Genomic DNA, 24,263 nt, shown 5'->3' on the forward strand with positions numbered 1-24,263 from the left:
GATCTCATTATATATATATATACAAAATAATACATCCAGTGTCGCTCACCTTCTGGGATGGGTCGTGGCGTGGCGTGGTCGAGGGATTTGGGCATCTCCAAGGCGGGAGAGGGCATAGAGCAAGTTTTCTCAATGCGAAGTAAAGGCGATTCACTTTTACTGGAGACACTTGCTGCTGTGTTGCCCTCTACAGAGTGACTTGGCATGGGGCTAGGGCTGCTGCACAAAGGCAGGCCGGGACTTATCATTCCACTGGGCCAGCTTGCGAAAGAAACTCCTAGCAAAGAGACACCTGACTTAACCTGTGGAGAAAAGAGGGACAATAGAGGGGTGAGGAAGGTGGTAGTGCACAAAAGGAAATATAATAGCAACATGTTTACCAGCCAGGATTCTCACCTGCAGGGTGGATAGTGGGTAGCTGAGGATGCCAGTTGGGTGGTGTGGGCTGGCAGAGGCTGAGGCAGCAGAAGGGGTGAGAGGGAGAGCAGGGGATGGAGGTGGGGATTTGGGTCTGGCTGGGGTGGAGGATGCCTGAGGAGACACATGAGGCGCTCCTGGTGGTGTTGTGGTGAGGGAGGAGAGGTCACAAGGGTTGCGAGGGAGCAGACTGAACCAGTGCCCGCTCCTTTCTGTTAGCACTCTGAGCAGCTGGTCGTTTGCTTGGAATGAAAGGTGTGGCGATGGAACCGGGGATGAGGTTGGAGGAGTGTTCCCTGGGCTTTCACGTGCAGCTGGCAGGCACGGGGCAGATAAAGAGGATGAAGCCAGGTGAGGGATGTTTGTTGTGTCGTTAGCAGTCACCATGGAGGGAGCTGTTGCTGCCGCTGTTGCAGGCTCGAGGGTATTGTGAGTGGGGGAGGACGCTGACATAGTGGTTGTAACAGGAGTGCCTAGGGGACTGCCATTCTGTCTCCCATGGGGACTCTCCTTGTCTTCTGCCTTCACAGATTCTTTACCAATGTCCTTGCTGACTTCTCTGAGAGCGCACAGCTTGGTTACACAGCCTGGTTGCTGGTAGAAGAGAGTCGGGGAGTTTTTCTTCCCCTCGTGTTTCTTCTCCTCCTCTTTCTGTTGCTCCAAGTCCTGTGTTCGAGTGCTCTGCCCATCGAGGTTGGTGGGTTTCTCCTTCTGCAACTCAATCTCTTGAGGTTCTTCTTTGACCTTGACCTCCTCTGCTGCTCTCCTCCTCCTCTGTCGCTCCTCCTCCAGTTCCTCTGGAGCTGCAGAAAAAAGGAGAAAAACGTACTCCAGTTAGAAAGTGAACTACTGTAACACTGAAACTGGATCCTGATTATTGGACATTACACTAATTCGCTTGCTTTCGGAAGACAGGCAGAGCTGTGTTATTAGTGTTGACAGATGCTATCTGCGTATTTCACTCGGCAACAAAACAGCTGAACATGCAGCTACACGAATTACAAAAGGTCTTTCTTTGTCTTCTTGCCAAGCATATTACCATTACACATTCATTTTCCAAATATCCTCTCAGATAAGCAAAGTGAAGCATATACGTATTCAGAAAAAAAAAGTGGGCGGTGTACTGCAACAACCTTCTCCACTCTCCATGGCTTCAATGAAGACCCCTCCACAGTGGGGCAGTACCCAGTATCGGCGGCGGTACCGATCCTGTCCATACATCATGGAGCGTAGGGAATGGGATATCTCATACAGCTTTCTTCTGGTCTGATGATGTTGCTGCAATTGTACAAAACATACATGGAAATTACAGACCTTCAAAAAACAGAAGAAATCTGCCCTACCAGTTTTTGTTTTTTTGTTTTTTTCTGTGCGACATATGAAGCATCACATAAGATGCTAATGAGGTCATTTATCAAACTAATTAGTGCCTTCATTAGTAAACAGACCTATGGCAACACAAATATTCACACAACGTACAAATCACATTGTAGTTTTCAACACATTTTGCAGCTTGAATTCCAAAGTCTAGCATTGCAGGTGTCTGAGGCATTACTTCTACTGCAGCAGGAGATTTTTCTTTAATCTCACTTTGTATATTCGAGTATATCCCACATTAACTGGATCAATCAAACACTGATTTTCATGCATTTTAAAGCATTTAAACGTGTTCAAGAAAGACATACCTTGGCCATTTTTTCTATTTGCTTCTCCAGTTCCTCGACACTAGTAGCATGGTCAACTTCATCCTGATAGAAGGAACAAAAAAATACAGGAAATGTCTTTGAGCAACTGCACAAACATTTAGCTTCTTATAATGAAGCTGGCTCTATTACCTTACCTCATCATATGTCTCCACTTTTCTAACCTTCTTTAGTTCTTCCTCCTCCTCTTCCTCCTCTTCCTCCGGTTGGTCGTCACTGTCATCGTCGTCGTCGTCGTCATCTTCGCTGTCTCCACCCAGTTTCCTCTTGCGTTTGGTGGCTGAGGATGGAGTGCCAACAGACTGGTTCTCTTCCACACCCATGCTGGCTTCCCTCTTTCCAGTTCGTTTGGCATAAATGGTTCTCAACCTGTATAAGGACACAGGAGTTTAGTCTGACCTAGTATGGAGAACAAAAACATTATTTTTAGGGTTAAGAAATCTTACTTCTTCAGTTTTCCCTCCATAATGATCTTGTCTTTCCTCATATTTGCCATCTGATCCAGGTTCTTGTCAATCTCACTGCACGAGGAAACACAATTCTGTTAATTATAGCTGTGGCAGTGCACATCCATTGTTTTAGGTAATCTCGGAAACTAATAAATATAATGAGTAAAAGTTCATGGGGGCTGGCTACCATTTACAGCTCAAAAAAAAGCTTAATATAACAGCTGGTATCCCAGAGCACAAATTAATACTTTTATTATTTCCCTACAATAAAAAGGACTGCAATTTACTGCTCCCTACTGCAGCTTTATTAATTGTTCTCCACCGTATCAATAAAAAAATAACATCACTGGCTCAGATATAATTTCAGCGTTAAACAAAATAAAACCACATATACCACATGAACTAATTTTTTCCAGTGTGTGGTTGGTGAAAAGGACTGTTCGATTTTTAATTTTGTCTCAGAGGAAGAGACACATCCTACGCTGACATATGGTAATGTGCAAAAGTCTTCTTTCTTTTATTCTACTGAAACATGTGCAAACATACATAGAAAAACAGTGTATGAGGCAACAACAATTCTAATGAATGACCACGTTTATTCATTCTTTAACACAGCGTGAACTCTCTTTGGCAGATTTCTTGTCATTTCTTTAAGTCGTCTTTAGGAATAGTTCTCCAGGCTTCTTGTAAGACATTCAAAGTTAATCTTTGGATGTTGGTTGTCTTTTGTTCTGTTCTCTGTTCAATAATGACTAATGTTGAGATCCAGGCTCTGTGGAGGCCAATCCATGACTGTGTGTTTTTCTAAGTATGCTTTTACTGCATTGCTGGTGTATTTGGTGTCACTGTCATCAAAGATTATGCTGTTGCCCATCACATCCTTTCCTGATGATACTGCATGATGGATGCATACTTTTCCATGTTCATAATTCCACCAATTTCGGGAAGGGCCCCACCAACACCATTTGAATTCATCACTTCATCAAACCTGTTGACACTGATTTTCAGTCTAGTTCTCGTGTAATTTGGCAGACCTTAGCCTTTTATCCCGATTCCTCTTTCTTAAAAATGGCTTCTTGACAGCCACCCTTCCACTGAGACCTTTTTTGATGAGGCTTCAGTGAACAATAGATGGATCAACTGAAAGGCCAGATACACCCCTCAGGTCCTATTCCTTGAGGATATGACTTTCAGATACTGTTCATTTCCTTTAGATAGTTTGTTTGGGCATCACCTTGTTGGTGCAAAAAATACTATTTCATGTCTTTAAAGGCATGTTACCTTGGAGAATTATTGCTCAAGACTACTTAAATAAATAGATAAATAAATAAAAGAAAGCTTGGCTCCTTGCAAGTGAAATATGGAGTATTTCCACAGTATTGTGCAAGACTTTTGCACAGTACTGTGGAGTACTCAAAGTGGTCAGTTACCTACCTGATGACAGCTTTGCTGCAGGCCAGCTCATTAGCCAAGAACCCCAAAATTGAGGCCTTCTGAGCAGGCGTGTGAGCCTGAAAGGCCTTTGTCTTCAAACTGAGAGCCAAAGGAGCCAGATCTGTATTTCCACAATGGGCTCCCATGTACATCTGCAGCACCTCGGAGACATTATCTCTGTTGATGCCAACGTTAGTCAGGTGGTCCCCCAGCATGGTTTTTGTCTAAGGATAGGGAAGTTGATGATAGGAAATAAATTATATATATATATATATATTTTAAAATAGATGAAAATGTACCCAAGCCTTTAACCTAAAAACAAAAATATCACATTGCTATTAAAGGAATGGAGGCATCAGCATTAAAATAATGTCAAGTCAAGTGTAAAAACACTGATTTTGAAGTCATTCTAAATGACTTTGTGCAAGATCTTTATAATCCTAAAGTTAGTCCTAAATGTATATGATAAAGCTACATATGGTGGCATTGTTAATGTATTGTATCTTATGGATCATATTTACTAACTTGATTATGTCTCAGCTACAGTCCTAAAGCAGAATCAGTCAGTTCAAAACACAGCTCACCTTTTGTCCAGGTGGCAAACCAGGATCACAGACTGCCAGAGAAAGCAGTTTGACCAGAAGGTCTTGAACTTGGCCCATGCTGTCCCCCACATTAAGCAAGCCCTCCTGTAGCATTCCCAGCGTGGGCACATCCGTGTTCACATCGAGTCCCAAAACCTTTCCAAAGCCTCGCAAGAACTGCATAAGCATCAGGCAGTCCGACACGGCACGTCCTGGTAGGATGAGTCCGGGAATCCTGGAGAACTCAGGGAGAGCCTGGATGCAGCAATATCGGTAAAATTATGACTCTTTTTGCTCATATTAAGATCAATTAGTAAAGCTTAGAAAAACATGTGTGTCACATGTTATGTGTATGTGCTCAAAATAGTATTGACAGCTTAGTTTGTGTATTTTGCAGTATGTTATTTTAACCACTTGAGGGCGCACATTTCCACATAAAAATATTCAGTAACATGGTCTCAGGAAAAACAGTCCACTCAATCATAATAATAATAATAATAATAATAATGATAATAATAATAATAATAATAATAATAATAATAATAATAATAATAATAATAATAATATACCTTATGATCAGACAGACACATATCTTCATTTGGTTTCTTCAGTTCCCTCGCTATCTCCAGCTCCAGCCTCCGTTGCTCCAGTTTACGCTCTTTGTTCAGACGCTTCTCATCCCTTTTCTCCTGCCGCAAGCGTTCACGCTCCTAGAGAGTCCAAAATTCAAGGGAGCATTAGGAAAGAAAAATGTGTGTGTGTGTGTGTGTGTGTGTGTGTGTGTGTGTGTGTGTGTGTGTGTGTGTGTGTGTGTGTGTGAGAAAACAGACAAGAAGGTTTACTTGACTTTGCTGAGCTGTGTTAGAATTCAGCCTAATGCTGCTGTGCATTCAAAGGAAAAGTGCTTGAGGGCCAGAATCTTTTGACTTGGTAAGTGTGCAGAAAAAAAAAATGAATGAAGGGAAAGAGCGCACATAAAGGAGAGGAAGCAGGAATCCATCGAGGGAATAATGACTTAGGCTCTTTTTATGGAGTGGACTGTGCGCCCATGTGTGTTTCTGCATTTATTTGCGTGCATATGGGCTACCTCTGCTTTCTTGCGAGCCTCAACAGCCTTCATCAGCATTACATGTTGCCTCCTCCTTTCCCTCTCCTAAAGGGGCAAAAAACAAACAAACAGGCAAACATTAACAAGCACACGTTGTACATACAGTAGTCAAGGCCAGCCTTAGTATAATTGTGTATTAATGTAAAACTGTGATGCACTAAATTCAGTAGAGGCACCATACTTGAACAAACACAGAACAATGCTTCACATGTATACACTTTCACATGTATGGTGGAAGCATAAGTGAAGAGTACAGTAGTACAATGACAACCAAAAAGCAACACATAGATGCGGTACAAAATAGATGTGATGACAGGCTCAAAAAGAGAAGCAGCTGGAATCGGTGACGGCGCCTCTAAACTAGAGCTGACACAACAAAAGCAACAAAACACTAGTTGCCGGAAGTCATCTGACATGCCACATGTCATTAGAGTTATGATAAAAACAATCAATTCTGCTACATGAATCAATGATATCGCCTTTTTGGGGGGGGGACACATCACACCTGTAATATTTAGTAGGGAGTTATAAAGAGGAATGGATTGTGAGGTGTAACTACAAACTGAGCAATTTCACTTCAGTGGTTTTGGCAGCTTAAGTGTTAGCACAGTATGTGACTGCTGAGGATGAGACGTCTGTGTTGTTCTTTGGTGCATGATACACAGTCTACTGCCAAAGGGCACAGGAATCACTGGTGACTGACTATCATTTTATTTGATCTCTTAAGGTTTCCCGCTCCTCCATATCAGGCTGTCATTCCCTCTGTGATCCACCAGAAAGACACAATTGCCACTATTAGGGCTTGCCAAGGACATTTCCAGTTCTCGCTGATTAAAATGGGCTGTTTTGTGAGAACTGTTTTGTCATTGTGATAAACAAAACAGGCTAGATGCCAAGCACTCTGCCGCAATATTTCTTTGTGCTTATTTGTTTGATTTATCTACAAATGGAAAACTTGAAAAATGACAGAAAGCCTGTGGCATTCAGCTTCTTCCAATTCATCAAAAACAATGAAGACGTTAAAGGCTTTTATGATAATAAACTGCGATAAATCAAGTGCGATACGGCCACACGAGACAACTTTAAACACACGGGATTAAACGCGCTTCCTAATTTCAAACACTGTAGCGCACGTGAGGTTGATGCAGTAATCGGCCTGGTCCACGACAGGAAGGCGAACCTTTAGATTCAGCTGCGACTGTGTGTGTGAGTGTGTATGAGTAAGAAGGGCTACAAGCAGGAGAGCCAGGCTAAAATAAAAAGCTACATAGAACCATACAGTCCCCATGGTGAAGATGATTGTATTCTAGTTCTGTTTTTTTCCCCCCCAAAGGTCTTTTTTTTTTTATTCCAAGGTGCCCGCACCAAACTGGTGGGAAATCTGCCTGTAAGTGTCTCCACCATGAAGACGAAATGACTCTCAGTAGCTGTTTTCATTCATTGTGCAGAGTTTAGGAACAGTGAATGACAGAGAGGCCGGGATGGGGCAGGTTAAAGTCCAGCACTCTGTGGACTGCAGAACAGATGCACGGACGAACAGACACAAGCTCAACGTCTGAGCCGAAATCGTCAAGCACTCACGGGTAACACAGGCTACTCCAATACAACAGTTAGACAATGTATGTGATGGATGGAAACTCCTCGAGCGCACTTTGAGACAGTGAGTGTGGATTGGCTAGCAGTCTTTGCAATGCATTCTGAGTAGAAGGGGAGGGTGGGGGGAGGGGGAAAGAAGCTGCCTGGCCACCGTGACAGGGTCAGTTGTCCCTCAGGACGAGCAGATGGAGGCAGCATACTGACTCTTTCTCTCTTTTGTTGGTTTTGCTGGAAAGCCATGCAGAAGAATGTAGTATGACAGCAGCCAGTGCTACACTTAATGCATTGCTATGACAACCATAACACAACCAGTTACACGATGCAGGTGTTAGATGTACAAAAATAAACATACCCATACCATATCTAGTCTATGCCTCTCCAACTCCTGGCAGAGAGAGTTGGCAAAATATTATGGAACAGAAGTAATATCCAATACCAATAAGCAAGGCGTTTTAAACAGAGAAATACTCACGTACACACACTCACGCATGCCTATATTTAAATACACAAAGTAAAAACACATCCACACACGCACGCGCACCTTCAAATTTTTATTCAAGTCTGAGGTAAATGGTTTTATTCAGCAGTAACTATGAGGTTCAAGAGGCTCAGTAAGTTGTTTAGAGTGCCTACCTGTTGTTTGAGCATCTCCGCTTGCTGTCTCCTCAACTCTTTCTCCTTGAAGGCGAGAATGAGAAGATGAGAGAAAAATCAATATGCTTCCATTGAATTAATATCGTGAAAAGTACAAATACAGGCTGATGGAAAAGCCCCACAACACGGTAAATGAATTACACAATTCAATGAACAGGATTTTTGAAGACAAATAAATAAATAAATAAAGGTATATCACAGTTTTCCATATTTTTTCCAAGAGTTTCATTTGTAAGCATACCTTTATACGCTTTTCAGCCTCCAGTATTTTGGCGTTGGCGGCTTCTTCCTTCTTTTTCCGTTTGGCCTTTGAATAAAGATTAAAGTCAAGAATCACGGAGATGTATATCATTCAGGCACATCAAGTCCAATCAGACTTGAGCTCTGCAGCACTTTAACTGATTGTTTGCAGTTTTCTGGTTTGAGCAAAGATTTCATGCTCCTGAATGCCAGTCAAATTTGTAAAACACAGCAAATGAATAATGTATCTCTTTAACACGTAATTGTGAAAATGTTGAAGCCTCCTGTTAAGAGTGGCTTGCCAACCGTGTCAACTCAAAATTGATTTAGTCCTGCTAAAACACTTTGAAGCTCCTACAGTATAATTGTGTGGCCCTGCATATGTGTGTGTTTGTGTGAACGTGTCTGCATCCTTGGATGTGTGTTTGTGTGTAGAAAACAGCACCTTTTTTTTTCCCCTCGACCCACTTATGCTAAACTGTTACTGTTGTCTGATGAAAAAAAAAAAAGACTTTTCTGTCCAATTTAAATAAGGTCTGAAGAGGCAGCAACAGCCATTTTAATATTCAACAGCCGTCAACCAAGACCAATTTAGCATTAGTTCCATGTGGAATTATGCCTAAGAAGACGCAACTCCCTCCAATGCATGCTGCTGTTCAGTAATGAGCTTTAGGAAGATTAAAACACTATAGACTGAGGGGCTGTAGCTATCCAGGAATGTTCTGCTTAATCAGAGGTGCTGCTGGATCAGATTCTGTACCTCCAAAATTTGCTGCGCTCTGAGTTCCTTCTCCATCCGAATTTGCTGAATACGCTTGATCTTTTCCTGTAAAAAAAAAGCAAAAACATAATCTCTTAATATTTTAGACATCCCCAGATAAAATCACTTTCCAACCACTCTATTCCAATTGGGCCGGGCAGAAAGTCACAACAACAAGTTTAGCACTACAAGTAATAATGGTAATTGAAAAGTAAGCTTTAAAGGATCAAAAAATAACAATTCAACATTCCCCGCAGTGCTCACAGGGAGTGTGTGTGTCAGGACACTTAGATAAGGAAAAGAAGGGAAAAATGCAGTCAGCACACCCACAAAGAAGACCCACCTGCTGCTTGAGAATCTTGATCTGCTCTTTCTGCTTCCTTCTCTCCTCCGCTGCCATGATAGCTACAAGAGTCAAATCAGTGTTACATCAGTGTCTAGAAAAATGACCTATAAAAACACGGGCTTCCAACCGTATTCATATCTGAGAGACTCGGAGTTGTTCCGCTTTATTTATTTAAGAGGTCTCGCTGAGATCACAATGTATTTTTTTTAACAAGGCACAGAGAAATTCAGGGGACTAAATTAAAACAGAGTACTGTAAAAAATAAGGCCGTGACTCGAAAACAATCGACATGCATAGACGACCTCGCTAAAATGACACATTTTATTTAGAATCTAAACAACACTTTACATCTACGGCTTTAGGGTACAGCAGGTCTCTCACTATCATGTCTCAATCCTAATTTTCAGGACGCTGACATTTGTGCTTATTTTTGGTTAATTTGTGAACATTTATGCTTCGCTTATGCAGGAAATCTCAGCGACCTCATGATCACTTTTGTAGGTCAGGTCTGATAATTACAGATGATAGCTCAATTCATCATGAATCGCTTAACTCAAAACAACTCATACAGACACATGACCACACCGACTGAAAGAGTCACAGAAAAACCTCTCAGAGCTCCTGGAAGGAGCTACAGCTACAGCCCATTCCAGTTTGAAAAGTTATTTTATGCTTTAATTTATTTGCTTGCTGTCTGTAAACATTAAAACTTGGCCCTGGCTCCTTGTACGAGCCTTCTTCGGTCTGTTGTTGTGGTTATTAGCACTGAAGGGAACTAAGGGTGTTAAATATCCCAGCAGCCGATGCTCTCTTCACGCCAGTAATGACCATCCAACTTTTTAATCAAGCTCACAGCAGTAAGGTGGATGAAAATGCTGTCTTGTTTAACAAACTGAATGGCACTGTGATTGGCTTTGTTTAATGCTTTTAAGGAGATCTCCACAATCCAATATAGACAGTTTGGGGGATTGATTGTTTATTACTGTTGTCAAGAGACAAACTGGAGCCCAGCTAGTGCCCAGATCGCCCAAGACATTCTGATCCATGAGAGACCAGCAATCATCGCCCCAACCTAGCTAATCAGTATTCAGAATTAACTTTGAACTTGCAGACAGATACATACACGTGAAGGAAAACAAGCTGCCTCAGCGGATTTCTAAGCATTTACAATACTGGACTGCATCTGTCAGATATTATGCCATTTTGTACAAGGCAAATATCAGTGGGCCTAACATGGATCCTTGAGGGACAAATTCATTAACAACTGGCCCCACACAGATACACAGCAGCTACAGGGTACATCCACAGTTAAGTCACAAGTGGCTGGTATTCATGTTTGGGTCACTTGTGTCAGCACATTTACTCGATGGATTTGAGCTGTCTAGTTGGAAAACTTAAATTGTGAGACTGAAAAGTGATCTTCGGGATTGGGATCAAAATTGTTTTCCACTGTTTAAATGTTCTGGTGCATTATACATTTCTGAATGTATAACATGTCTAGCTACATCTCTGAATTTAAGCGAGAGCTAAGCAAACAGCCTTGAGATTGGATGCAATAAAGATTAGAGGAGAAAGAAGATTAAAGCTTAAAAAATGATGAAAACAGTTTTGAACCTACATGCAAACAAAGGCTATACAAGCAATATGAGTTCTTGCCGGGCTTTATACTCTGTTGATTTAGACCAAAGTAGTCTGAAGTGACCAACTGACCAATTAAATAACCTCCGCCAGCATGTTTACAGCCCTGTACTCGCTTACCTTGCTGTTTCCGAGCTTCTTTGGCTGCACGTGCCAGCGCCTGCTTTTCCAGTTTTCTCATCAGTTTCATCTGTGCCGCCTGACGGGCTATTTCTGCAAAGTGGAAACAAAAGCGGTGCCGGTGAGAAACCTCTGTAGTTGTACTGGACATATAAATAACTGGGATCGTTCCTAAGGTTTCATTTATAAAGTTTAGCAATTGCAACAATAAACTTAGAGTGATATATTTATCCGTTAGCATTTTTAAAATACTGCAATACATGTCAAATATTTTTTTACATAGGTAGGGCTGAAAAATCAGGTTTGCAGGGCTTTGCTAAGCAACACAAAGGCACAAAAACAAGACATGTTAACAATGGTGATTCATCTTGACAAGTAATTGTTGTTAGTATTATTCAGATAAAGTAGGTGGCTCAAACAAAAAAGCCTGACAAAAAAACTGAAGACAGAAAAAACTTGTCCTTGTGCTAAAAAGAAAAATATTTGAAACTGTGACCCCTCCGCTGTCGTTAGCTACCCGAATAATAGCTGGTTGATGAATGGCACACACACTTATGACAAACATATTTCAGGGCTCATTTCCTCTGCTAACCTTGAGCCTCTAGTTTGCGCAGAAGTTTGACCTGACTGGGACTAGGGCCCTCAGGCGCCAGTGGATCGCCTACATTAGGGGGTCGTCCCTTCCTTCGTCGGTTACCTTTGGCACCTTCGCCTGCTAACTGGCGCTCCGAATTTGGGGGACGACCCCTTCGGCCTTCCATTGCCAAAATACGAGGTATGACCTCCTCCTCCTTCAACAGGCTCCACTGTAAACCCTGGAAAAAGGGACAGAAAAAAAAGTAGAGAAAGAGAGATTGGGAGGGATGTGGAGAGATGCAACAGTGAATGACTTGCCAACATGAATCATTTCATGTGACTAAAGGACAATTAAATCATTAGTTGCTAGGCTCTGCATTCAGCAGAGACTGAAAATGATATATCATTACATTTTAAGTGATTCACAATAAAACACAGGCTAAATAGCAGATTAAATAAGAATTCTGTTTCTCTTGCCCCTCAGCACTGCTGTATTTCTATATTAGCACTTCCTCTATTCTGCTTCCAATTAGAAACACACATCCATTTCCTAGTTTATCTCTTTGTGTCACACACAGACATTACATGGAGTATATCAGTGGTCACCTGTGGAAGTAATGTCAGCTGATTATTACATTTCTCCATGCACAGTGCGAGGTCTATGAACTAGGACTACTGAGGGCTTTGGCTGATTCCTACTCATGCCCTGACAGTGACTGCTGCATGAAGCTTTGCCTGCCGCTAGATGAAAAGATGAAGAGGGATCAGGGAAAGAGAGAGAGAGAGATGAAAGGCAGTCACCTGGGGTCCTTCTCTGGCTTCATAGAAGTCACCAACCCTTATCTTTGCACTGAAGCTAAAATTATCACGCGTGATGCCACTTATTCCATTTCTGGATAGATACTACAGAAGAGAAAATAATAATGGCGTTGGTTTAGGCAGAAAAAAAAGGAAAAATGTGAAAATTAGCGACATTGAAAAGCAACTGGGAGGCACTAGATGGAAGGGAGTCTACGGTTACAGTGCATCGGTGCAGTGCTGCTAATCTTTATAAAAGCCAGGGGACAAAAAAAAAAAAAAAAAAAAAAAAGAGCAACAGCTCTCAGGAGGGAAAAATGGTTCTGACCTTGGGGTGCACAATTCAGGCCCTTTCTTATTTATCTGTGGCATCGCCAGGCTTTTACTGCCTACTGCCTGACTAGCAGCGAGTGGATGTTACTGCATGGAGTTGTTTTCTTTTTTTGTGTGTGTGTGCGCGTGTGTTTGCACGACAACACTCAAAAGGCAGTTCAGACAATCTGTGTGTTTGTGCTTTTGATGAAACAAACAAAGAAGGCCGCAGGTCATATTAAATTGTACAAATGGGGCCAAAGTCGTGCATCCCAACACTAACCATTAATCATTCGGTGGGGAGGGAGAAGGAGAGGTGAAAAAAGTGGCACAAGAAGTGAATCTAAGAATATCATCTGTCACTATTATGGTCACAGAAAGCAGGGAGGGTGGAGGCGTGGGGTGGGGGTTTGGAGGGACAGCTGGAGCAGTAGCATAGATAATATAGAACAAATCCTGATACATAAGCATTTCTTTGAGCAATGTGGATGAGCGGTTTTGCTGTTATTAGAGGGGGAAAAAAATCCTTCTGTGATAAATCATAAACCACCCCGCAGTAGTCGCTGTTACAAACAAAACTGCTCATCTTTTTGCCCAAAAGAATCTGTATCACGGATTCAAAGCGTGCTGTGAGGCCATGAGGCCCAGGTACCTTCATCACATCTGGGTACTGCCTCAGTTTCTTGCCACAGGGGGCATAGTAGGCCACCTCGCCCTGCGGCCGTCCAGCCACCGATTTGATTCTAGTTTCCCTCCGCCACCTAGGTTTGGGAGACGGAATAAATAACACTGATGTTAACAAAAACAAAAAAATGAGTACATCTGTGGCTGAAGCAAAATGTAACCGGAGTGTGTTTGTTGAAATCCGTCACTTATACGTACCCTAACTCCAGAGGTATCATCAACTCCTTCTCATCCATCACCCTCTTCCGCTTTCCTAAACCTGTGGAGAGATGGTTTAAGTTCAGATTTCCTTAACTTAAGAAATTTACTAACACCATGTCTATGGTATATATATTTACACACATTCAAAAGTGTGAGCACAAAACACACATAAGAGAAAATGTCACTTAGAGTAGATGACTGGAAATGTCTACTTGAAATATTTCTGGCAAGCTGCACTTATATCCTATTTTCTCTGATCTGGGTAATCTCTTTGCATTGAAAGAGGCAGAAATCAACCTTGTTGCTGTGCCAAACAAGTTGTCGAGGCTCTCGAGCATGGCCCTGCAGGACCTCAGAGCTCTGGGTAAGCTAAGACAACCAACTGCTTTCTTCCTGCCTTTCTAAATGTAACAATCACTTCATATGAGGCTGATGGGAATATACTCCCTCTGGGAAAAATAATTTACTCCAGCAGCATACTACAGTGTTGTTTGTGAGACTGAAAAGATCCAGCAAGAGAGAGCCTACTAAAACTCATCCTTTACCTCTTGCATTAATACTTTTCCCAATGCAGCATTTTGAATACATTACCTAACGGAGAGGCTAGGCTGCAGGAGGAAGAGCCTGGAGAGCTGTGATAGGCCAAGGCACTGGAGCTGGTGGCAATGGTGGGAGTCTTGATGACCTGGAGGTTGAGTGGTGAGCAGCTGGTGGCGGTGTGATTCGTTGAGGTGTTCAGTAGTTCTGGGCCTTTGGTTAGCCTGTGGGGAGTCATCTCCTTCTTAGATGATCCAGATGGCAGCAGCTTTAACTCCTTCACCTTCTTCCCAGAGATGTCACTGTCCGAGTTGGTGTCAGACTCTGAAATTGGACACAAGTGTGCAAAGAGAGGTGAGCAGTTAAAAAACAGAGAGGCATCAATTCACCAAAGTGGATTAGCATTTAATATCTTTTTTTAATGACTGGGTTTTTTTTTTATTTTCTTAACTGCACAGACATAACCAATTATTTGATTAGTTCATCTGCCAAAACAAATTAACAGAACTGTTCAGAGTTATTTTTTTTGTTCAAGCAAAAATGCACACTATTTAAGAATCACAGCTTCTGAGCTGTGAGATTTTAACGCTTTTCTTTGTCCTATATGATAGTAACTTCAGCTTGACCTGGGTTTCCTCTCCAGCACTGGTATTAAACTGACTGACTAATCTAAATAATTAGAAGAGTAATCCGTAATTAATATAGTGGTTAGCTGTCAGCCCTGATTTTTATCTTCAGCTCCTTTTTTTAATTGTGAAAGTTACATTCACTGCCGTAGAAGGTACCAACCTGACAGACTATCATCTGAGTCCTCTTCATCCTCTTCCTCCTCAAGATCATCATCCTCCTCATCATCATCATCTCCTGAGTCATCAGATTCCTTGTTGGCTGGGAGCCCAGCTGTGGGGTTACATGTCCCAGGGATCCCCACTCCAGGAATTCCAACTCCAGGGATACTAACTCCAGGAATCCCAATCCCAGACTCTCCTCCTCGAAACAGATCTACTAGAGACTGCACCAGATGGTTCTGAGAGAAGCCCTTCCAGGCAGCTAAAGGGTCTGCTTGTCCCTGTCCCTGTCCTAGCCCTGGTGTCTGTCCCTTCCCCTTGGCGGTCTTGTTCTTTCTGGATCCATGGCCTGTTGTAGCATGGGGTGAGGTAGTGGGGGGCTGTGACGGAGGCCCAGCCTGGCCGGCTGCCTGGGTCCTGTTTGCCCCTGTGCTCAGATTGACAGGCATCGACCCAGCATCAGCGTCACGCTGAGGGGACTTGCTTTGAGAGGCAGAGTCTTTGCGAGGTTTGGAGATGAGGGCCAAAGGTGCGTCCTGAGTGGTGCTTTGGATGACTCCATTTGGGTGATGGGGTTCAGGGAGCCCCAGCAGGGCACTTGAGAGGAAGAGGTTGGAGTGATTGTTCTGGGGTGGAGGAGGTGGGACGAGTGGCAATGGCGATGAAGACAGAGATGTCCTCTTGGGAGATTTGTTTGGCCCCTGCTGCTGCTTCTTTAGCTCAGCTGGGAACGTCTGCCCTTGGGACATGAGAGTCTGGGAACAGAGGAGGAGGAGAGAGGCAGAGAACAAGGAGAGGTATGGAGTCAGAGGGAGGGACAGAGAGGGAAACAGAATGGGAACAACAAAGAAAGGTTAGGGAAAAAAACAGAAAAGAAATGGGACAAAGTAGAGTTGCTTTAGCTGTCAGTTCACATCACTGCTGATTGTTTGAGCAGGTGACAAAACTACAATGCTGAACACTGGTACAGTTAACTGTGTCTAAGCTTCTTTTAGGGAAACAAAAAGAACATAAATGCAATAACCAAAGGCATTGTTCTCAGCCAAGTTTACAGAAAAGAGACACTGTGTATCTCTCTAAAATTGTAATTACTTGTCTGCACATTTGAAAAGCTCCATCATCATTATCACCATACAGCTAGACATGTTTGCCTTTTGTTTTGGCTTGTTTTTTTATTTTTTTTATTTTTTTTCACAGCGAGGACCAGCTTGGCTCAATCGGTGTTTAAGCAAAGGCAGGTTAGACTTTAATGTTGCACTTTCAACTGGATGTGATATGAAGTGAAACAAATCAATTTCACAGACCATGAAATACAGTAACAGTGCTGAAAACCACAGGGGGAATTCGGCTTGCTGTAAACTTCTCTATACTGGTAAAAACAAAAAAGGGAAATGAATACGCTGATCCCAATAAGTTTAGCTTATTGATCACGGTGCTGTCGTTCATATTTCATCTGGAGAAATCGAATTTGTGAAGTGAAAAGCAAATACAAATGTCAATTTTTACAGCATTTCATCTGAAATCGGGAAAAACCATAAATAATACAGTGGAATCCGTGCACAAGCAATGGTTGCCTCAGGAAAGTAACAAGACCAGAGGCATTATCTGTGTCATCTCTACAGCAGTATGCTAAACGTACCCAATGCAAATTAGTCAGAAAATTCTGAAAAATCTGATTTAAAAATTTGAAAGTTTAAAATGTTAAAAAGTCAATGTTCATAAAAGAGGAGATTTTAACTTAATAAAGCATGCTTGGCCAGCATCCACTGCAAACTACTGGCTGCGGAAGTGATCATCAAATAAACCAACACACTATGAAAGCTGGAAGGAAATCTTTATCAACATACGTGCTAAATTAAACTGAAAGGCCTCCTGTGCTTTTACTATAACACTGTAGGATGACAGTAAAACTCCTGCATAATAAATGTTTTGAATACTTCTGATGGTCAGTATAACTGGCAACTACCCCTTTGTACAAATATCATGATTCACAGTAGCAGCGATGACATTAAAGTTTGATGCAAGCATTTTTTCCTCTCGCCACATCATAACAGAAACTCGTGACATTCGCACAAAAGATAAAAAAGAAACTTCTGGGTAATAACACGAAATTAAAGGAAAAGCCAGCATAAAGCTACCATAAAGCAAACACTTTGTGCTAGACTCTGGAGTCTACTGAAAGGAAACTCACATATATTCCAAAAGATATTCCACTATTTGGTGTTTTGCACATGTCAGCCCCAAAATCCTGAGATTTATTCATTTCGATTGAGATCTAGTGACTGTCAAGGTCACAGCATATAATTTCACATTATTTTCATACTCTTCAAACATTTGGTGATGCCTTGTGTCCCATCGAGTGAGAATTGTCATCCTATTCAATTTGTTTTAATGATAGGATAAAGATAACCACTCAGAGCAACTTTGTATTGACTCACAGTGACCTTGACGTGCCCTCTAGAAGGACAAGTGGACCACAGTGCCAGCAAAAACCTTCATACCATAAGAGGCTGAACAGATTCCCTTACTGCACAGAATCAATCCCCGTCGGTTTTTTTTCCTTTAATTTGTCACATTTGTATCCAGATAGCTTAGATGTTTAGTTGTTGTTCTATGACAATCCCAGTGCAATAGAAGTAAAAAGAGAAAAAGAAAAAAGTAATGCATCTACTATACAAAACAAAGATGCTGACTGATGTCCATTTGCAGCTGTGAGATTCAGCTCCAGGCCATGTTAATTTTGATGAGGCTGTTTGGCACTTGTTTCCCTTTGATATAAAATCCCAGACTGGTATGTAAGAGAAACTGTAACAGTTATGATTTTCTTTTTAATTGACTGCGCAGCTACACTAACAGATCTGTAGCTGTCTGGAAGCTGTTTGGATTCTGTCTTAAAAAAAATTGAAAACAGCCACCAGATTTTTTTTAAAAAAAGAGAGAGAGAGGCTGGTTATGGTATGGTAATGATGAGGGAAAAGAGATAAACAGAACTGCAGATCTGACTGCGTACTCAGCTCCACTGAATAATGTCATTATTGTCAATTTGTTATTAGTAACTTTGATCAGTAAAGCGGTGTGTGGAGCAATATTTTTCTCACAGGATACTGTGTGCGTAAATGACATTATTTAACTGATGTTATCAGGCAGGCTTACCTGTCGCAGCCTGAACTCATTGATCTGCGCTAGTGAAGCTTCCAAAAGTTTCCTTTTGTTGGATTTGGCGGTGCCAGAGACAGAGTGCTTTGGTGGCTTCAGTGAGGACTTCTGGGAGCTTGTTAAAGATGAGGTCAAACCAAAAGGTTTTGGGGAGGTAGGCATCGGGAGAGTCGAGCGGGGTGGAGAGGGAACTGAGAGAGGCTTAGGGGAGGAGCAGAGGGAGAGGGGAAGGTGCGGAGGGGAGTTGGAGGGCAGCAGCTTGGGAGGTTTGGGCGAAGCGGTGCTGGACGGTGCCTTTGGAGATGTGGTGAGAGCTATGGGGGAGGAAGACGGTGACGACTCCCTGCGGGGTTGAGTGAGGAGTGCCAGGGGCTTTGAGTTGGCAGCCAGGCCAGTGGACTGGATCACACTAAAGTGTTGCTGTGGTCCCTCTGTCCGGGACCTGGAGCTGTGAAGAGCCAGCGGTGAGGTTTGGGACAAGGCGGGAGGAGAGACAGAGCAGGGTAAGGGCACAAGGGTCGGGGGATTGGAGGGGACCTTTTGGGCCTGGGTGCCTTTCTTTCTGTTGGCATCCCCAGAGAGTGGTCTGTCATTCTTTGCAGTTCCAGTGCTGGGTATCAAAACCTGGTGCGGGCATGAAATAAAGAACTGTTTGAACAAAGGCTTTCTCTGTGGTATGCGATAATTTATTTTAATTCATTCAACATTGTGGGCACTATTTTAGTGAATGAAAGCACTGCGCACCAAGTGCAGTCAAGTGCACCATGTGGAGCAGCTGAGGGCGCAGTGGCCTCCTTCTTTTCACCTTCACTTTCCTAATGTTTTTACTCATTTGAACTTTTCCTCTTTACCTTTGTTTTCTTCTTTGTCCGCTTCTCTGTGTCAGACAGTTCGCTGTGTTTGTCCTCCTCTTCGTCGTCCTCGTCATCGTCATCATCGTCTTCATCATCCTCTGCTAGGTCTTCCAGATCACTGCTGAGGGACCCGTCACTTGAGCTGTCTGATGATGTGCCTGATTCACTATTGCTCACCACAGAAGTGTCAGCTGTCTTCTTCCTTGGTTTCTGAATTGAGAAAAAAAACAAAACATTGTAACAATCAGCTTCACTATGCAACACAAACTGGCTTATTTCAAATTAAAGAGTAATTTTGATCTCAGCACTGACCTTCTCTTTAGGTTTCTGAGTTGTCTTTTCCACCATCTCTGTGGGATTGTTCTGAGGGCTGCTACGCTGGCTATTAGCAGGATCTGAATTTTTGGTTGGCTTGGTTGGTGCCTGAACAGGAGCCGGACTCGCAGAAAAGCTCCCTGATTGTGTGACAGGAGGGCAGGCCCCGCTTCCATTCACTGCACCATTCACCCCTAGAAACACAAATTCTGCTGTATTACTAATCAGCTTCATCTCTCCTAAGAACTTTCCAACAAGCGATAATGGAATATGTGGAACTAACAGCAGATTGAAATAAGGCTAATAAAAATATTGATTTATACATGTATCTCATCTAACATGCGAGCTGTGCGAGGCACAAGCCCAACACGAGTGGTTTACATAATAAAAGATAAATTAAAAGATACTGTGAAATTAAAAGAGTGCCAGAAACAGAGATTATGAGAGGGAACATGAGGGAAAGAGCGGGGAGATAGAGGTTAACAGAATCACTAAGTGAGGACTGAAAGTCATTAAATCTGCCTCGAAAAAGAGAAATCTCATCATAGGGCAAAGTGGATTTAGGTTGTGGAGGAAGATGCACAGATAGTGATTATGGGAGGGTTAGGGGGAAGACTGAGCAATGAAAATAAGCTCCCAGGACAGCGATGTACCTTTAGGTGCAGCATGGCTATTCTTGCTGGGCATCCTGATCGGAACAGGACTGGCGCTGTGATTGGACTGAATGTGAGGGGCGAAGAATGGGGGAAAGCCGATAAAAGAGGGGAGAAAGGCAGCAGCTCCCCGTCCATGGGCTTCGGCAGCTCGCCACCACTCTGTCGGGTCAGAAAGTAGAGGAGAGGAGACGAGAGGAGAAGATTAAAGGTATAGTCCCCTTAACCAACTGCTACCCAAAATTCAAATGTCATCCTCTTACCAGAGAGGGCTCCTAGTTGGGGATGGGCAGCCAGAGCAGCTGACATGCCTAGAGAGCCCAGGCCTCCAAACTCCGGCCTGCCTGCTCCGGCAGTGTAGAGGGCTCCAAATGCTGGGTGGTTGACCAGAGGGAAGGCACTTGACAATGTGGAGCCAATGAAGGGCTGCTCTCCTGCTGCTCCAAACAGACGGCCTAAGATAGAGCCGAACCAAGAAGGACATGTCCAAATGTTTTAAAGTACACTCCACACTAAAAGGGTGTGGATAAGAGCTCAGTGGCACAGTGAAACAAAGCAACAGGTGCAGAAATGTTTTCACCATTTGATCTAATTTTAAGTTAAAGATTGACATGTTCCCTTTACCAGAAACTGTCCTGTAAAAGGAGAAATGATGCACTTCCGCCAGATCTTCAGATGTTAAAATAAAACAAAGTAAGTAAACAGCTGTTAAGAGGACAAGTTGCTCATTCGTTACGGGTATTATTCTGTTCCTGATAGCTGATAGTATTAAACAGCTTTTTAAAGCAGTTGTTTCAGTTTGAGATAGTGACAAACAACTCCTATACGACAGGATTAAAAGATGAATTCCACGCAAAAGAATAAATTTTGCTTTGAAGTGACAAAAATGCTTATGACTAAATTTTACTACTTGTACATATTTAATACTTTGTGTTACGTAAAGTTCAATTTTGACATTACTGCACAGCTGGTTTGACAGTTATTTATTACACCTTACTGCCCTACTGTTAGCTCTGTGTATGTTTATTTGCACAGACTGAGAAGACTATTCTCAATTACATCTCTGAGCTCTTGATGTAGGAATCGACAGAGTGTAAAAACTAGATTTAAACAGCTTTTGAAGATGTCGCTTCTTATCCACCTGACTATAGAGGAATTAAATACAGAACAACTGCCTTCTGAGTGTGTGGAAGAATTAACTTCAAGTTTTTCAAGGTGCTCGTTGCACCTAAATTTAAACGGCAGCCATACTGTTTCTGAGCCTGACACACCAGCACTTCAATGTGACTCTCACGCATATATCATGAAACACGCACATTTAGATTACAGACCATGCTGTCATAATCCTATTCTGGCATAGAGCCACTTGTTTATAGCAATTTTTTTTTTTAGTTTAAAATGACTGTCAGAATATGTCACACGGTAACAAAGACTGGATAGTCCCGGTGAGAGAAAGAGGAGCATGCATACAGTGTAAAAAGCTAACCTCCTTCTATCCTTTTGGCATTCAATTTCAGCAGAGAAGAATACTTCATCAACATCATCATCGTCTAGCGTTTTCCTGAGCACAATCATTTCTGGCAGGGGCGACTGCCACGTATTACCTCCTCCCAGAGTCAGATGCAATTTGGTGTGAGCATATTTCATGCAAATTCAATTTCTATTCCAGAAAAGGAGAGCAAGTCTGCTTGATGCCTCTGCATAAGCCAGGTAATACACATGCAAAAAAAAAGAAAGAAAGAAAAAAAGGAAGAAAAAGTGATGACTGAAGAAAAGGAAAGTGTTATGCACAGTGCAGATGAAAATGTCAAACTACTATACACATGCACACAGAAATGTAAAGCAGAGTGACACGGAAGAGGAGTGTTTTCAGAGCTAATGCAGTACATGGTCTATTAGTATGGCCAGTTACATGTGCTCTATAGCACAAAAAAAACAAAACAAAACACTGGAGAAGACTATGAAATGAGTGTGAATCAAATTGTTTGCGCGTATGTGGCCATACCAGGAAAGCTGGCAGGATGAGAGTATAGCCCTTTGTGTTGGTGCCAAGGCCCTTCTCTGCCACAAGACAGCAAAATCTGCCTTTTGAATGGCATTAGAATATGCTGAATATGTAGAGCCCGCCTTGCCAGTGTCAGCTAGTGGATACGAAGATAAACGACTGCAATGCAACCCACAGAAAGGCCAGCCACAGCATTCGCTTATGCCTGGGGTGCCCACCTCTCTTCCCCTCTTCCCCCTCCCCCCTCCCCCTTCTTTTCTAGGCAACACAAAGTGACATCTGCAAATGCCTTTTCAATATTAATGCGGGCTTCCAGAAGGCGAATAATTAAATCTAAAAATTTGAATCGAGAAAGAGGCACGGGAAAGACATACCTTGGATTACCTACTCGCTCTTCCTCCCCCCCTTCTCCCCCCCCCCCCCCCCCCTCCCCCGCTCCCTCGCCCTCTTTCTCATTCTGTTTCAATCCTTCCTCCACTCTGACAAACTGCACCGCCTGCTTTTTTCATGTTTGGATGCTGCCGAAGGGGGATTAATTTGTTGTTTGTTGCAGTCAATCAAATTTCCACAGACAGATTTAAGTTAATTGCATCCGTGAGTTGATCCCAGAAGGAGAGAGTGCTACAAGCGCAGATCAGCTTTTATTCTCCAAGTGATATCCTCATCAATGACACATGCGCACACACATAAACAGGAGTCCGTGTATTTCTTTCTTTTTTTTTTTTTAACTTTTTCATGCGTTCCTAAGATTCTTTTTCTTAAGTGTTTTTGGCACACAGGCAAAGGACGATGAATCGATGCCCGCACAGTCTGTGATGATTCTATATCGGTATTAACATATATTTATACCGATGGTATCTGCTCACAATATACACTTGACATGTTCTTGCTGTTCTGCATGAGAATGTTTTTGCTTTTAATTGTGATTCAAGTTGCTTTACTCCACTACAAGTTTGAGCTAAAGCGCGCACACACTGAACAAAGCGCTGTGTGTGAAATGAAGACGAACTGCTTGCTTGATTTCCCACAAAGCACAGCAAAAGTTCAGAGCTAACAGTCTGCCTCTCAGCATTTCATTTGATGCTCAGTCCAAAATCGCTTATCTAGAAAATCTGAGCACGCGTAATGGCACACAGGGATAAGAGGGATTTATAATGCATAAGAAGGAGACACTCCTAATGGCTTCTTCTTTGGGGCAACATTGAGGATATGGAGGACAAAACAACAGGCTTCATTTTCTATCCTCTCTACTTCTTCCTTTTCTCGTAACAGAGAGAAAACACGACAATCATGGAGAAAGCTAGATATCCTATTCCCTACTCAGTGCGATGGTGGTTTTGTTTGTGCGTGTGTTTGTGTGTTTGTGTGTGTACATAACAGGCCTACGAAAAAAACAGCAAAAACAGCAAGACATTAAGAGATGAGGAGAACGAAAGTATGAGTATGATTCACTCTCACACAAGGGATATTTGAAAAACACACTGAGATACAACAGATACACACACTCACACCATATATACACACTCCTCTTTGCCTAATGGCTTTGACCAATACATAGAAAGGCGGCTGGATGCTGGACAGGGATGACTAGACACTGAGTGGCTAACAAATGTTAAATCATGCAGGCAGAGGCTCTTTCTCTCTCTCTTTCTCACACACAGACACACACATACACACACACATGCATCCATGCACAGTGGCGTGCTGAGCCTGACTCCGAGGCAGCTGGAGCCAGAGAGCTGAAGGTTGTCAGGAGACATGGCGAAGCATGTGTGTGTTTCTCACACAAAAGAGCCCCCTAATTGTTTGGGATTCATTAATGCAGCAGCTTTTCAATTGCAACCCAAGCTGTCAGGGAAAAAAAAGAGAAATCCATGTAACTGGAAGAGAGGTGTATTCACACCGGCTGCAAAATAACTGTGTAATTAACACTGGAAAAAACTCATTTTTCATGGTAAAGAAATGAGGAAGATTCTGAATGCTATCGAGACATGAAGGCGGCCATATTTCGGGGCATCTTGTTATGGTTATGTGAAAACTGTTTGAACCGTGTGTTGGTATTTTTCCTCCTCTGTACCCACGGTTTCAGAGACAGAAGATTGACGCAACTGTTTCTTACCGGAGGCGCTGAGGGTGGATCCCAGTGCTGAGGGGCTCGGGGCCAGGCTGCTCTTAGAGTGCGGAGCAGGTGATGACGAAGAGGAAGAAGAAGAGGATGAGGATGAGGAAGAGGCCGCAGGGGAGGAGGTGCGAGCAGCAGACAGGGTGGGCGCAGGGGAGACCAGCCGCTCTCCAGACTCCATATCTGTCAAACACAATCCAATCAGCAGGGTTA

At 42.7% G+C, this 24,263-nt stretch overlaps 1 protein-coding gene across 13 annotated transcripts in view; it reads right to left on the minus strand.

Annotated features, from left to right (window-relative positions):
• The window catches only part of baz2ba (bromodomain adjacent to zinc finger domain, 2Ba), a 67,688-nt gene that overhangs the window by 6,139 nt on the left and 37,286 nt on the right, over nt 1–24,263 (minus strand). For 4 of the 13 annotated variants that reach the window (XM_084949210.1, XM_084946866.1, XM_084942907.1 and 1 more), the window contains exons 3-30: nt 24,048–24,233; nt 20,187–20,378; nt 19,924–20,085; nt 19,268–19,464; nt 18,953–19,165; nt 18,099–18,725; nt 14,947–15,700; nt 14,212–14,481; nt 13,618–13,678; nt 13,388–13,496; nt 12,427–12,528; nt 11,642–11,864; nt 11,050–11,142; nt 9,289–9,350; nt 8,946–9,011; nt 8,187–8,252; nt 7,925–7,969; nt 7,644–7,676; nt 5,675–5,740; nt 5,157–5,297; nt 4,588–4,842; nt 4,004–4,227; nt 2,567–2,641; nt 2,258–2,489; nt 2,103–2,165; nt 1,551–1,695; nt 397–1,220; nt 50–302 (exon numbers count right to left, since the gene is read on the minus strand). In XM_084949210.1, the coding sequence (XP_084805336.1) occupies nt 50–302; nt 397–1,220; nt 1,551–1,695; nt 2,103–2,165; nt 2,258–2,489; nt 2,567–2,641; nt 4,004–4,227; nt 4,588–4,842; nt 5,157–5,297; nt 5,675–5,740; nt 7,644–7,676; nt 7,925–7,969; nt 8,187–8,252; nt 8,946–9,011; nt 9,289–9,350; nt 11,050–11,142; nt 11,642–11,864; nt 12,427–12,528; nt 13,388–13,496; nt 13,618–13,678; nt 14,212–14,481; nt 14,947–15,700; nt 18,099–18,725; nt 18,953–19,165; nt 19,268–19,464; nt 19,924–20,085; nt 20,187–20,378; nt 24,048–24,231 (5,737 nt within the window). In that variant the 5' untranslated portion in view covers nt 24,232–24,233. The remainder of the gene's footprint in view (nt 1–49; nt 303–396; nt 1,221–1,550; nt 1,696–2,102; nt 2,166–2,257; nt 2,490–2,566; nt 2,642–4,003; nt 4,228–4,587; nt 4,843–5,156; nt 5,298–5,674; nt 5,741–7,643; nt 7,677–7,924; nt 7,970–8,186; nt 8,253–8,945; nt 9,012–9,288; nt 9,351–11,049; nt 11,143–11,641; nt 11,865–12,426; nt 12,529–13,387; nt 13,497–13,617; nt 13,679–14,211; nt 14,482–14,946; nt 15,701–18,098; nt 18,726–18,952; nt 19,166–19,267; nt 19,465–19,923; nt 20,086–20,186; nt 20,379–24,047; nt 24,234–24,263) is intronic. The other 9 variants (XM_084951516.1, XM_084943744.1, XM_084949942.1 and 6 more) reach the window with 6 other exon arrangements.

The sequence above is a fragment of the Perissodus microlepis genome, chromosome 1 (assembly GCF_051167445.1).
Source record: "Perissodus microlepis isolate ML-2025 ecotype Zambia chromosome 1, ASM5116744v1, whole genome shotgun sequence".
Lineage (NCBI taxonomy): Eukaryota > Metazoa > Chordata > Actinopteri > Cichliformes > Cichlidae > Perissodus > Perissodus microlepis.